At 48.5% G+C, this 15103-nt stretch overlaps 1 protein-coding gene across 1 annotated transcript in view; it reads left to right on the top strand.

The window, feature by feature from the left end:
• The first annotated feature begins 1122 nt into the window (after positions 1–1122).
• TTLL11 (tubulin tyrosine ligase like 11) overlaps positions 1123–15103 on the top strand; it is a 185759-nt gene continuing 171778 nt past the window's right edge. Inside the window, exon 1 of the mRNA XM_070430842.1 lies at positions 1123–1678. Within this exon, the coding sequence (XP_070286943.1) occupies positions 1253–1678 (426 nt within the window). The 5' untranslated portion in view covers positions 1123–1252. The remainder of the gene's footprint in view (positions 1679–15103) is intronic.

The following is a 15103-nucleotide window of genomic DNA, read 5'->3' as shown; positions in this document are numbered from 1 at the left end:
ATTCCACTTCTATGAAGTACCTCCAGGGGTCAAGTTCATAGACAGAGAGTAGAGCAGCGGCTGCCAGGGGCTGGGGGCTGGGGGTGGGGGGTGGAGAATGAGGAGTTATGGTTTAATGGATATAGGATTTCAATTTAAGAAGAAAAAGTTCTGGACACCCTAGCCGGCTTGGCTCAGTGGATAAAGCGTCAGCCTGCAGACTGAAGGGTCCCGGGTTCGATTCCGGCCAAGGGCGCATGCCTGGGTGGTGGCCTCGATCCCCAGTGGGGCAAGCAGGAGGCAGCTGATCAATGATTCTTTCTCATCATTGATGTTTCTATCTCTCCTCCCTTTCTCTCTGAAATCAATAAAGGAATATATTTTTTTTTTAAGAAGAAAAAGTTCTGTAAATGGATGTTGGTGATGGCTGGTGCACAGCGATGAGAATGTACTTAATGCTATTGAACTGTACACCTAAAAACGGTTCAAATGATAACCTTTTTGTTGTTTATTTTACCACAAAACCCCACATAATAGAAAAAGTAGTGATTAATACCCTCAACTTGAGAGGGAATCTGCAGGGCTTCTCCATGGCTTCCCCACCCCATAGGGAGCTCACCGACCCCGGGAAAGGGGGCTCCGCGCCCTGGGTAGGGGCTCCCCCAGGAGCAGCAGGTGCTTCTTCACCCGGAAAGCTGCTCCCTCAGGGCCTGGACTTGTCACGTCCCTCGTCGGGCTGACGGTGCAGTTCCTCACAATGGGAGAGGCTATGCCTCCTCCTTCAGACTGGCCGTCGTCCCAGGGCGTGGTGGGGGGTGGGGCCTCTTGGTGGAGAGCTTTGTCTCTGCTACCCAGGCCCAGGCTCGGGAGCCGCACTGGTGCCCAACACTTTTCTACGCTGCATGTCGCCTCCAGCGGCTCGGAGCTCTGTGCCCTGGGCCAGCTTGCGGGCGCCGCTCCTCCCTTCCCCCGACCCCCGTCCCCCTTTCCCCGCTTTGCCCTCTTCCAATATGGCCGCCGCCGCCTCTGTGACCGGCCTGGTCACGTGGTGCCGCCGCCTGTGAGGTCGCAGAGGCTTGGACGGCGGCGATTGTCCCTCCCCACGCGCCGTCCAGAGGCGTCGACTGCCCTTGTCAACCGGAGCCTGAGCGATCATGGCAACGGGCTCGGGCGGGGAGCGCGTGGCATCGGCGGCGGCAGTTCGGTCGCGGCCCGCGGCGGCGGAGCAGCGGCGGCGGCGGTGGCAGTGGCGCTGGCACCGGCCCTGAGCGCCATGCAGCGGGGCAGCTCCGAGAGGGAGCTGGCGGCCGGGTGGGAGGTGGCGGCGGCGGCGGCGGCGGCGGCGGCGGCGGGGCCAGTCCGCGTGGACCCTGGCGCGTCCGGGGAGCCGGAGCGCACCGCGAGGGAGGAGGGGGCTGCGGCCCGGGCCCCGGCGCCGCCCCGCGCGGCCGAGGAGGGCGACGCCCGTCTCCTCCGGCGGCCGCCGTCCACGCCGCCCGGGTCCGTGCTGAAGCCCGCGCCCGCGCGGGGCCTCAGGCCGCTCGGGAAGCCCCGGGGCAAGGGCCGAGGCGGCAAGCGGAGCCCGGGCCGCCGGTCGGACGAGTACTACTCCGTGCGGCCAGTCACCGTGGACAGCTCCAAGGCCAGGACCTCGCTGGACGCCCTGAAGATCAGCATCCGCCAGCTGCAGTGGAAGGAGGTGAGGCGGCCGCGCGCTCGGGGGCCGGGGCGCGGGGGGCGGGGCGCGGGGGCCGGGGCGCTGGGTGGGTGGGCGGGACGAGCCCGCGGGAGCCGGCGGCCCGGGGCCAGGGGTGGGCGCGCTCTCCAGTCACCCCCAGAGGCTGTCAGCCCCCGCCCGGTGAGCCGCCCCTGCCGCTGGCTCCCCTACAGCTCTGGTCCCCGGCGCTCAGCACCGGTCCCCCCACTTTGGAGACATTTGTTTATATGTCTGGCTCCTCCACTAGCTTGTGAGTCCCGGAGGCCTGGGACCCCCTCTCTTCCGCTTTTTCATCCAAGTTACATTTGTGTGGCCCTTCCCGCGTGACTTTTGCGCAGTGGAACAGTTTGTACTTTGTAGGCAGACGGACCCGGGTTCTCACCGTGCCCCACCGCTTAGCCATGTGACCTTGAGCAAGATGCTTTGCCTTTTAAGCCTATTTCGTCCTCTGTAAAGTGAGGCTAATAATACCTATCTCACAGTTTTGTAAGTATTCGATTATTGTAGCATAGCACAAGTGTGCAATAAATATCATACTCTGTCTCCCTCCATCACCATTATGACCGCCCCCCACACACCCATCATCGTCATCCTCAGTGTAGGCACCGTATTTTATGTCCCAGGGCTTGCCATGCAGCAGGTGTCAGTCAGTGGTGGATGAAAGGGTGAATGAAGGAATGGGTTATTTGTTCCTGAACCCGTTTTTGACCCCGTGGAGGCTGGGATGAAGCACCAATGACATCCAGTCATGTCTGTTGCAGTTGGCTTAGTGGATAAAGTCATCTGACTTTATTTGCAGCTTCTAAGAATATTTAACTTGCTTTCATGTGTGTGAGCATTGTGATTTAGGGTAGTCGAGTCTGGAGACTTAGGCCCACATGGTCTGCTGATGGGACAGGATCTGCCGCAGGCAACTTGAGGACTCTGGGACTTAGCCCTGAGCTGTGGCTGTGGTAGATGTCCAGGAGCAGTTATGAAGTTGGAACATGCATAGAGATGGCCACAGAAAGGATGGATGAGGTCACAGGTTTGATGTCCCAGCAGGAAGGAGTCCTGTGATTTGGAGGAAGTTAAGAATCACGCAGGGCTGGCTTCGAGGTAAGTAGAGGTTAGCCATTGGGGAATAACGCCAGGTGGCAGGGTCCTCAGCCGTGGGGCTTGGGATTGAGGGGAGGAATTTCAAGCCTGGGACACCTGGAGGAAGTGAGGGAGGACTCCTGGTTCTGGACAGGGTCCCAGGTTCACACTAGAGATCTGAGGACCAGAACAAGATAAAATTGGAGAACTCATCAGTGCCAGAGTCCTGATGAAGAAAGAATCCAGGGATTGAAACCAGGCCACAGCGCCAGGCAAGCTGATTGGCCCAAGCAGGGCCTGTGCATAGCTTAGCCCCGTGGGAGAGAGAGATGTGAAGCTGGCTAGATCTTGAGAGCCAGAGCCAGATGGACTCAGAAATCAGCAGGCATACATGCCGGCCCAGGTTCGTTCACTCATTCCGTAAGTGTGCATGGTGGATGCTGGGCCCTGCAGATCAAAGATGCTTCAGATGTAAGATACTCTTGCCCTCCAGGACTTAAAGTTCAAGGGATAAACACAAGTGAAGAAACACTGCAGTAATCACAGGGTCTTTGCTTCTGCTTCCTGCAACCCTCTTTTCCCAATTAGGTGTATGTCTGACTGTCACTTCAGATCTCTGATCAAATGCCACTTCCTCAGACAGGCCTTGCGTGCTGATCCCTCTGTTGACCCATGCTCTTTATTTTTTTCCCCCATAGCACTAAATTCTACCTGACACTGTATTATGTACTGTTTGTTTATTGTCTGTTTCCCTCACTAGAATGTAAGCTCCATGAGGGCAGGGGTTTTATTTTATTTACCTCAGCTGCTTGGCACATAGAAGGTGCTCAATAAATCTTTATTGAATGAATGAATACATCACGTGATGAGTGTTTCTCTCTCTTTATGTAAAGTTGTATGTGTTGTGGGAGGTGGATGAGGGCCACTCAAGGTGGGCTTTCTGGCGGAGAGAGATGGGAGCTGAGTTCCGAGTGCTGAAAAGGAGTAGGCATTATTTAGGGACTATGGACTCTGATCCCTGGTAGAGGGAGTATTTGGGCAAAGCAGAGGTGTATTTGGGGTGCTGTATGGTTGGATCATTGAGTGGGTGGCACAGTAGTGCGAGATGAGGCTGGTAATGGCAAGGCTCAGATAGTGTGCCACACTGTGGGATGTGGTCTTTTTTTTGGAAGGCTATGTGAGCACTACAGAATTTTACGTTTCTTCCATTAATTGACTGTGATGTCTTGGCAAGGGCATTAAATGTTTTAGGCCTCAGTTTGCCTGTCAGTCTGATGGAGGCGAGTTGCACTGGTTCAGTGGTTTCTAGTCTCTCTACTACTGCAACCACATAATGGTGGTGTTACGCTACCTGAGACCCTTGCACTGGCAAAGCTAGTGGGGTGGGCAGTTTCCAGGCCACTACTGGTAACCGCCCTGTCCCCCTCGTGTGAATAGGAATGCTCATTCTAGTATATTTTACACCATAATTCACTTACAATAGGACTACTATTAGATGTATGATTATTTACGTCATGCCATTGTCTCCTATTAGTCAGTGAGATTCTGAGGACGGGTGGTATCTGACTCATGTCCCTAGTGCCCAGCACAGTGAGGGTATTCAGTGAATACTCACCAAATGACTGAATGAAATACTTGCAAAGGAGCCCATATCTCATCTGAACCTAGAATGTAGAGTTTGAAAAGTGCCAGACTAGGTAAGCTTTAAAGTTTCTTACAGCTTTAATCCTTGATTATGGCATTCTTAGTACCAGCTACAAAGTTGACTTCATGACAAGTAGCCCATATATAAACCAGGTCCTAACAAGGTGCCAGCACACGAGCTCTCCAGGCCTCGGTGTCCCGTCTGTTCCAGGGTGATGTTGGACAAGATCATCTCTAACGCTCAGCACTGACATTCTAGCAGCAGGAACATCTACTGGGGGCTGCTGTGCAAGGAATTGAGCCAGTGTCCCTTGCATGACATACTGTGCTACTGCTGCAGGATTTGAGGGTGCCCAGCTGGCCGGCTTTGGCAGGTGTTGGGTGGGTAGCCCAGGCAAGAAATAAGGTCATAAATACCAACCAGGGTGAAAGTTCTGTCTCCTCTTTTGAGTGCATAGTGAGGGGCTACATGACACAGTCCCCTTAGCAGGGCAGCACCCGGTCAGCATGGGAATTCCCACATTTGCTCAGCTACATGGCACAATCTCTCTTCCTCCTTTACTTTTCTTCATTCCACGTTCATTTAACAACACCAACAACTATAACAAATCCTTATATAGCTCTTACCCTGTCAGACACTTTTCTGAGTGTTTTACATGCATACAATGATTTCATTCTCCCAGCATCCCAATATAGTAAATGCCTGACCGTCTCCCTCTTACAGAGGAGGAAGTTGAAGTGCACAGAGGTTAACTTATCGAAGGTCACATAGCTGGTAAGTGGCAGAGCCAGCATTTGAAACAGGTATTTCATTTGAAGCCAGCCGTCAGTTCTGTCTTTTCCGCCTGCTCCCTTCTGGCTCTCTGTCTGCAGACCTGGCTTAGGGGTTGCAGATACAGATGTGACTGGGATTCATTCCTTGCCCTCCAGCAGCGCCCAGTGCAATCTAGTCCAGGGACAGACATACCCACAGACTATTACAATCTAGTCTGGGAGCTGAGTGGGTAAAGAGCATTTCATACAGAGTAGGAAAAAAAGCAAGAAGTACGGATCAGGTTTTATATGTAGGATGGGACCCTGGCAGCTTAGGGAGCATGTGGGAGAGTGGCGAGGGAGGGAGAAGGAGCTGGATCACAGAGGATGCTGACAGGCTGTACCAAGAAGCTCGCGCTTCTGCCTGGATGTGATCACAGGTTCTTGCCACATACAGCCCGGGCTTCCCTTGCCCACTCTCAGTCCCAAATGAACCACACCAAGTGATGATTCCATTTCAGTTGTGTCCACTCTGGTCAGGTCTAATTCAACTGTGCCCATAGCCTTAAAATTTGTTTGAAAAGAAAAATCACGTATGTTAGCTCTGTGAACTTGGAGATAAGATGTAAGTTTATTGTAGAATAGGAAAATCATGTTTACAGGGTCACTACTGAAGTTACAACATGAAAGAGAGGGATGGTTTCTGGCTCATGGTAGATGATCAAGAAATATTTACAAAATTGTATGGTCCACTTCCAGTCACGTGAGCCTCTCTCTTCATCTCCTGTATATTCTTTTGTGGTTTCCACACACTCATTAAAGAAAACCTTAGGGAGAAGGCGCCTCAGAGAATAGATGCCACTGTCGTCGTGAGCTGCCCTCCCTGGAGATGTAGGTTGTGTATATGCGCACAGTGGTGCCATGGACACCGGCTAATGTGGATGAGAGATTTGATAGTGGGACCTTTGTTGTAATAGTTTGCACAAGCCCTGTTCCAAGATCTATTACCGTGTGAGCTCTTGGTTTCAGAGACTTCAAACCGTGAGGACAGTGACTGTGTTTCTCTATTCCAGATGGGCTGATACTTCTCCTTCTGCATCACATCACCTCCTGCCTTGCTGCCTCAGCTGCTGTTTGTGTACACATTTGTTTCCCTGGGTGTGTTTGAACCATTGTCTAGTAAACTTTATAAATGCCTTTTGAGCCCTTAGCAGGCATTTCTGATGGCGCCTTCTCTTCTCCCATCTGCTTCTGTGTCATCTGAATAAAGCCTTCTCATCCTTAATGGAGCTGGGAGAAGAGGGCGGTTCTCCTCCACCCCTACCCCCCCCCACCCCCGCCCCCGCACCATGCCATCATCCCCAGGTGTAGTGTTACTTTTCCAGGAATTCCTTTAGTCCTCTGCCTTGGACTCTTATGAAGGCCAGCTTCCATATTTGCTCTTTATGCTGGTAGGGAGATTTTATTTCTCTTTGTGTTGGAACTATGAATTATTGGAATTTAAGAAAGCAACAGTGGAAAACTTTCTGGATGTCTGAGGTTATTTACAAATTACTTTGTTCAATTTCCCAAAACAATATGTGCTTATAAAAACATATGCAGTTCACAAGTATATAAAATAAAAAACAAAATCCCTGCTCCCCACTCTCCATTTCCCTCCCTTTTTCCCCACCATTTCTCCTTGGAGGCAACACCCGGATTACAGTTTGGTATGTTTCTTTTCAGATTTTTTTTCTAATTCCTGTATGCATCAGCATAATTAAATTAGGCTAGGGCAGTGGTCGGCAAACTGCGGCTTGCGAGCCACATGCGGCTCTTTGGCCCCTTGAATGTGGCCACGAAGTTTCAATCACACTGTACGTGCGCGCCCGCATGTGGTATTTTGTGGAAGAGCCACACTCAAGGGGCCGCAGTTTTCCGACCACTGGGCTAGGGTAACAAGCAACCACAAACTATTAGTGGCTTAACAACAAAAGTTATTGCTTGCTCACACTTAAGGGTTCAGTGTGGATTGGTGGGGGTGGTGGTTGGAGATGGGGTTCTCATCCATCTTGGTTATTCAGAGACCCATGCTTCCAGCTCATCACAATAAGTCACTGAGGGAAGGGAACATGGGAAAGTGTGGCTTTTAAGACTTCTCTCCAGAAGTGACTGCTCATATCTTATTCACCAAAGCATGGCTAACTTCAGAGGGGCTGAGCTGTGCTGTCCTCCCCTGAGGGTATAAGAGGAGAATCTGAATATCTGTACCAAGGACTACTCTATGGTTATACTAAAAACCATTGAACTATACACTTTCTTTTTTTTCTTTTTTTTAAATTTTTTTAATTAAATCTTTATTGTTCAGATTATTACATTTGTTCCTCTTTTCCCCCCCACAACTCCCCTCTACCCAGTTCCCACCCCACCCTCCGCCCTCACTCCCCACCCACTGTCCTTATCCATAGGTGCGCGATTTTTGTCCAGTCTCTTCCCGCATCCCCCACATCCCTTTCCCCCCCAAGAACAGTCAGTCCATTCCCTTCTATGCCCCTGATTCATTATAATCACCAGTTCATTCTGTTCATCAGATTATGTATTCCCTTGATTTTTAGATTTACTTGTTGATAGATGTGTATTTGTTGTTCATAATTTGTATCTTTACCTTTTTCTTCTTCTTCCTCTTCTTAAAGGATACCTTTCAGCATTTCATATAATACTGGTTTGGTGGTGATGAACTCCTTTAGCTTTTTCTTATCTGTGAAGCTCTTTATCTGACCTTCAATTCTGAATGATAGCTTTGCTGGATAAAGTAATCTTGGTTGTAGGTTCTTGGCATTCATCACTTTGAATATTTCTTGCCACTCCCTTCTGGCCTGCAAAGTTTCTGTTGAGAAATCAGCTGACAGTCGTATGGGTATTCCCTTGTAAGTAACTGAGTTTCTTTCTCTTGCTGCTTTTAAGATTCTCTCTTTGTCTTTTGCTCTTGGCATTTTAATTATGATGTGTCTTGGTGTGGTCCTCTTTGGATTCCTTTTGTTTGGGGTTCTCTGCGCTTCCTGGACTTGGAAGTCTATTTCTTTCACCAGGTAGGGGAAGTTTTCTGTCATTATTTCTTCAAATAGGTTTTCAATATCTTGCCCTCTCTCTTCTTCTGGCACCCCTATAATTCTGATGTTGGTACACTTGAAGTTGTACCAGAGGCTCCTTACACTATCTTCATATTTTTGGATTCCTTTTTCATTTTGCTTTTCCAGTTGGGTGTTTTTTGCTTCTTCGTATTTCAAATCTTTGACTTGATTCTTGCGATCCTCTGGTTTGCTGTTGGGAGTCTGTATAATATTCTTTATTTCAGTCATTGTATGCTTAATTTCTAGTTGGTCCTTTATCACAACATCGAGGGTCTCACTAGATTTCTTGAGGATCTCACTACATTTATTGGCGGTCTCACCAGTCTTTTCGAGGGCCTTACTAAATTTATTGGTGGCTTCTAGACAGTTCTTGAAACACCTTAAAAGTGTGGTTTTGAACTCTATATCCAGCAGTTTGCTTTCCTCCATTTCTGTCATTTGTGTCTTGTTTCTTTGTCTCCGCATTTTTTATGCTTTCTTGGTGCACCCCCTTGTGGTCTTTGTGCACAGTCTTGTTGTAGTTAAGCCTTGATTGTTGTAGGTAACACTGGGGGGGATTTGACCTCCAGGCCAATTGGCTGTGAGAATCAGCTGTGTCTGCAGTGGGAGAACTTCTGTCCTGATCTCTAGGGAGGTGCTAATCTAGCCTCTACCTGAGGCTATCCAGCAAATGCCTCCATGCAAGACTTGGGTGGGGCGGGTCCCAGGGGATCTACAGGGTGGGTGGAGCGAGCATTTATGGCTGCTCTCAGTCCTGCCTTCAGAGGCTCTACTTCTCAGTGTCCCAGCAATTGCTGCAAGTACCAAGGAGAGAAAGCTGCCCTCGAGTTCCAACCGATGCCAGACAGTCCTGCTTCTCCTGTTTGAGTCTGGGTCCCCAGAGACTCGCCTGGAACTGGAGCTCAGAGCCTGAGACTCCCTCCCGATTGAAAAAGACAACCGCACCCTCAGCCGCCAGCCTGCTCCATATGCACCTCCGCACCTTAGTATTTTACTTACCGCACCTCCTCTGAGTCTCGGTACGCTTTTCTCTTTCCTTCTAGTTGTAGAATTTCCACTCAGCCCGCCTTCCTGTGGTTCTGGGTGATGTCTGTTCCGTCTTTTAGTTGTATTTTTGAAGTGGTTGTGTGAGGCAGCAATCTCCGGTGTTTACCTATGCCGCCATCTTGGTTTCTCCATTGAACTATACACTTTCAATAGGTGAATTGTATGGTATATAAATTATCCTATCTAATAAAGAGGGAATATGCTAATTGACCCTCACGCCATTGCAAAGATGGCAGCGCCCACAGCCAATAAGGAGGGAGTATGCTAATTGACTGCCCCGCCCTCAAAGATGGTGGCACCCACAGCCAATAAGGAGGGAATATGCTAATTGACTGCCAGCCCTCAAAGATGGCGGTGCCCACAGCAACAAGATGGCAGCGCCCCGTCCCCTCAGCCCTGCCGGGGTGCCTGCCTCCAGAGTCCCCCAGTCCCCTCAGCCCCCAAGATGCCAGGGCTGGCCCGAGGCATAGGCAAGCCTCAGATGGTGGCTGCCCAGCCGCCCAGGGCTGCCTGAGGCTTAGGTAACCAGGGCCAGCTGAGGTTTGCGCTGCTGGCAGTGGTAGCAGCATAGGTGTGATGGGGCATTGCCTTCCCCTGATCGCCGAGTCGCCTTCTGTCCCTGAGAGCTCCCGGACTGTGAGAGGGGGCAGGCTGGGCTGAGGGACCCCCCCCCCCCCTCCAGTGCATGAATTTTCATGCACTGGACCTCTAGAGTATTTCAATAAAGCTGTTGAAGAAATGCTACGTGCTTACCCAGTTCTCGTCATTGAAGAATGCTTGTCTCCTTGGTTGTAATTGGAAATATGCTTTAGAAACTCAAATTAGTCCAGTGCACCCTGTTGTTAATTCTGCATTACAATATTGCCTGTTATTGGTATACTAGAGGCCCGATGCACGAAATTCATGCAAGAGTAGGCCTTCCTTCCCCCAGCTGCCAGCACCGGCTTCCCTCTAGACCCTGGGAGCCGGACTGGCTTCCCTTCGGCCACCCGCAGGCACCCGGGACCCAGGCTGGCTTCCCCATCATGCCCAGGCTTCGTCAGGAAGGATGTCTGGAATGATGTCCAGAAGACATCCGGTCTAATTAGCATATTACCCTTTTATTATTATAGATGGGCTCCTTGGTTACCTGTGTCTAATGGAATCTTGTCCTGGTGGCATAAAGTAGTGGCAACTGTAACAGCTACTTATTTTGTTTTTGTGAGGGTTAACTTGAATATTTACCTAAAGAATAAAGTTTATGCTTCTTATGAGGGCTCCATATAATTTTTTCTGCCACCTGAGATCCAGTATAGCATGGTAGATAAAAGCTTGGGATTTGTAGCCAATTTAACATTAGGCCAATTTTATTCTGAGCCTCAGTTTCTTTATCTATATAACTAGGGGTCTCTCAGCCTGGCCTGCGCCCTCTCACAATCTGGGACCCCTTTGGGGATCTTGGACTGCCGGTTTTGGCCTGATCCCCACAGGCCAGGCCGAGGGACCCCACCGGTGCACGAATTCATGCACTGGGCCTCTAGTATGCATATAAGATCTTTGGTTAATCTCTTCCCGCCCTCCCCCTTCCCTCCTTCCCTCTGAGATTCATCAGTCTGTTCCATGTTTCTATGCCTGTGCATTGAGCATCTGCCCCTTTGGTGGTCAGTGCATGTCATAGCTACCAGTCAAATGGTCAGACAGTCGCTTAGGCTTTTATATATATACTAGAAGCCCGTTGCACGAAGATTCGCGCAATAGGCCTTTCTTCCCCTGGCTGCTGGAACCTGTTTTCCTCTGGCACCCAGGACCCAGGCCTTTGGTCCGGCCACAGAAGGCTTGGCTTCTCCGCTGCGGCCACAGTGGAGAAGCCAAGCCTCTTCAGTCTTCACTCCGGCTGGAGCCTTCAGTCTTTGCTCCGTGCCTGCATACACAAATTAACCGCCATCTTTGTTGGGTTAATTTGCATAGTTGCTCTGATTGGCTGGTGGGTGTAGCGGAGTGACACCAATTTGCATGTTTCTCTTTTATTAGTGTAGATATAAATGGGCATCATATAATCAGACCTCATGGAGTTGTTTGTTGCCAGCCTAAAAAGATATTATCATGTAAAGTCCTGGTACATAAAGACTTGATTGGATTTTTTTTATTAGCATCTGGCCCTAAGCTTCTTTAGACTTACTTCATATATTCCAGGCAGCAAATTCATCCTATCTTTGGCATTGCAGAGTTCAAGCCAGAAATAGAGAGCCATCTGTTTGTAATCTTTGGGTTTTGGCCGGGTTTACTTTCCATGATAACATAGCTTTCTTTAGCCTGTGCACTCGTTCCTTTCTTAAGGAATCTTAGGCTCTGTGTGAAACTACCTACACACATCCTTTCCTCTTACTGGATTTTTATGACATTTTCTTTGAAATTATGAAACTTTATGACTCTCTAGGTAGGTTGCAACTATGTTCCTCTAATGGTATTTATAACTGTGAAAACTTCTTACTCCTAAGACATTCTTCTTGGAAAAAGGGCTGTGTGCAGGGAACGAAGTGGGAGGCAAATGGTCCCTCTTGGGTGACAGTTTAATAAGTGTCAGCTGGTCACTAAGGATTGTTGTTTGAAGAGTTTATGCAGTACTATTCCATTCGAATGTGCAGAAGTATTTCTGGAAAGTATGGTGACTAAAGCATGCAGATATGATCGTAAGTTCTGAGGCCTTGAAAGGTCTTTATTATTCAACAAATATATGCTGAATGTCTGCTGTGCCCCAAGCCCTGTGCAAGGCACTGTTAGTAAAGACACTGTCCTGAACCAGGGCCACTTCTGTCTCATACTGTCTTGTGTGGATTAGAAAAAGGTGCCCCTGCTCCTTAAGGAGAAAAATACTAAATTAGTCAATATATCATTTATACCTCAAAACAAATTTGTTATAGCAAATGGATTATTAGTGAGAAATGAATATTACCTATCGAATGATATTTACGTGGTAGAATGAAGTTCTTATTGATGTTAAACTTGGAATTCAGAAACATTCTGGCATAGTAAACATCAGATGATTGAACCCCAATATGAAACTTCACATTTATCTAGTGTACTAATACCAATGAAAGATTTTTAAGAAAAAGTTAAAAGAACTCACCAATTATACATCAGATGTAAAAGCAGATCTTATTTAGAAACATAGTCTATTTTAGATGTTACTAGACCAACAAAGTCTTTTGATAATCCAGTTTGTCAAAGGAGAACAATATATATTGTCTTGTCAAAATAAGACGCTTGACTATCATGTGCCAGAAAATTCTCATCATAAATACAAAATTGCCCAAATCATCTGATGTATGTTTACCCAACCAGAATATTTCTGAATTCCCTGCTTAAATCAACAAGTACTTTTATTATGATACTATGTAAAGTTACATATTACTAATATTTGTTATGAATAGTCCATTTGTAGTAGAGTAAAAAATATATAATTATAAAATATGAAAAGTGCTCAAAACATTAAAGATGTCTGTCTATGGACAGTATCATGGCACCCTTCTGCATGACCTAAAAAGCCAGACATGGTGGCCTTACAGGCCCCAGGCTAGGGGGGTAGACATAGCTGGTGATTCTAATGTGAGATGCTGAGTTCTACTAGCAGTGTGTATGCAATGTGGTGGGAGACAGAGGTAGGCAAGACAAGGTCAAAGGCTTGTGTGTGTGAGAGAACTGAGTAAGGAGCATAGTCTTTTGACATATTTGGCTATCAAGTAGCCTCCAAACTTTCTTTCTAGATTCCTGCTACTCTGAGTAAGTGAGGTAGTAGCCTCTAAACTTTCTTTCTAGATTCCTGCTACTCTGAGTAAGTGAGGAAACTGAGTTCCAGATTGGGGAGGTATTTATACTTTTAATAAGACGGTGATGCTCGCTCCTCTTGCCTACACCTTCCTCTGTCTTTAGGGCTCTGATATCATAGCATGAATCAGCTTTACTGTTATAGCTTGTTTAATTTTCTTTCTTTCCCTGTTATAGTTTAAATTTTTTTCTTTATTTAAAAAAATTTTTTTATTGATTTCAGACAGGAAGGGAGAGGGAGAGAGAGATAGAAATATCAATGATGAGAGAGAATCATTGATCAGCTGCCTCCTGCACACCCCACACTGGGGATCGAACCCACAACCCAGGCTTGTGCCCTGACTAGGAATCGAACTGCGACATCCTGGTTCATAGGTCCTCGCTCAACCACTGAGCCACCCCAGCCGGTCTCTTTCCCATCAAATTTTAAATTCAACTAGTGAAAGAGCCACATATGTCTTGTTTATTATTGAATCCTTACACTCCAGTGCACAATGCCTGGCATCTTATATAATAAGCTTTTGACAGATATTGGCTGAATGATTTTTTTATTCATTCCTCAGACATTTCCTGAACTCTTATTTTGTGCCATGGACTCCACTGAGCACAGGGCAAACAAAGGCATGACCCCAAGAGTGAATCAGGGAGCTCACTGCTAGTTATCACGCTCTAGTGGAGGAAGAGCAGTGTTAAAGAGAGATGGAGAACAGCTGGCTCAGATTCAGGCTCAGTGAGGGCCTCCTATCGCAGGGGCCTCTCAGCTGAGTCTGGATGGAAGAGAGGGGCGAGCAAGGTTTCCCGGGGTGGAAGCAAGACAAGTATTCAGACAGGGGTCAGCATGCACGGTAACTGGTTGGCATGCTAGAGCACAAGGAATTAGGGGGACAGCAAACATTTATTTGGCTGGAATACAGAATTTGAGGAAGGGAGAGTGGTGAATGATTGGACCTGAGAGGTAGGCAGGAGCCAAGGCAGATAGGTCGGGTAGCCATTGGAAGGTTTTGAATCGGTGTGTGTAACAAAAATACATTTGTATATTGGACAGAACCCTCTGGCTGTGGTGTGGAAGGTGTGTTTAGGGGTTGGGTGGTTAACTGGAAGTGGAGAAAACTCTGAAGGCAAAGACAGTGGGTTCCTGGTCAATTTCCAGCTTCTGGCAGGGGAACCTTCCAGCACCCCTCTGATGCAAGTGGTGTTTATATCATTAGCTCTACCGTACAGATGAGGTAACCAGGGCCGGGACTGACTGAAGGACTCAAACCCAGGACTTTGGCGATACCAAGTCAAGTGCAGTCTCCTTGTCCCATGCTGCCAGGCAGGTTGGCAATGCCGGGGAGAGAATTGGCTCCTGGTGTCTCTTCTCCCCAGGATCGCTCTCCCACTTTCTGATGAGGGAGGGGACTCTGTCTTCCAGCCACGGAGGGCCACCTAATGTGTCCCTTCAGGTCATGGCGCCCCCTTTCCTTAGCCTCCTTCCAGGCAGAAGGAGATGGAGGCCCAGGGGGCAGCTGAAAGCTGTCCTCACCAAAGCAGTGGGGAGAGATTTGTGGGCCATTGGCATTCTCATTGCCTGGGTATCACGCTGCTATTTAATAAAGGCCTCATGGCTTGATGGGCCGTTATGTAACCAATGATATATTTCAACTTCATTGAGGAGGAAGATGCAGAGTTAAATCATATTCAGACAGTGTGGAAACAAAAGCATAAAGAAGCCACTCACATGCATGGCCCTCCTCCAAGGGGGAGGGACGGGAACAAACTGTCATGGGGTCCCAGCTGAGCCAGGCACACAGGTTGGGAGCTTTTGCATTTTTTACTTTCTTACTTAGTGCTTGTAGAGAAGGTGCTGTGCATTCTGTAGGTGAGGAAGCCGAGTGCCCGGGACACTGGCCATCAAGGTGGAACTAGCATCTCAACCCTGGGTCCGCCCTCGCAGTGCCTGCTCCATCCCTGCACCACGCTGCCTCCCCTG

This window comes from Myotis yumanensis, unplaced genomic scaffold, assembly GCF_028538775.1.
Source record: "Myotis yumanensis isolate MYYU_CA2020_CCGP unplaced genomic scaffold, mMyoYum1.0.hap1 SCAF_12, whole genome shotgun sequence".
NCBI classification, from domain to species: Eukaryota; Metazoa; Chordata; class Mammalia; order Chiroptera; family Vespertilionidae; genus Myotis; species Myotis yumanensis.
This window is presented reverse-complemented; position numbering and strand designations above follow the sequence as displayed.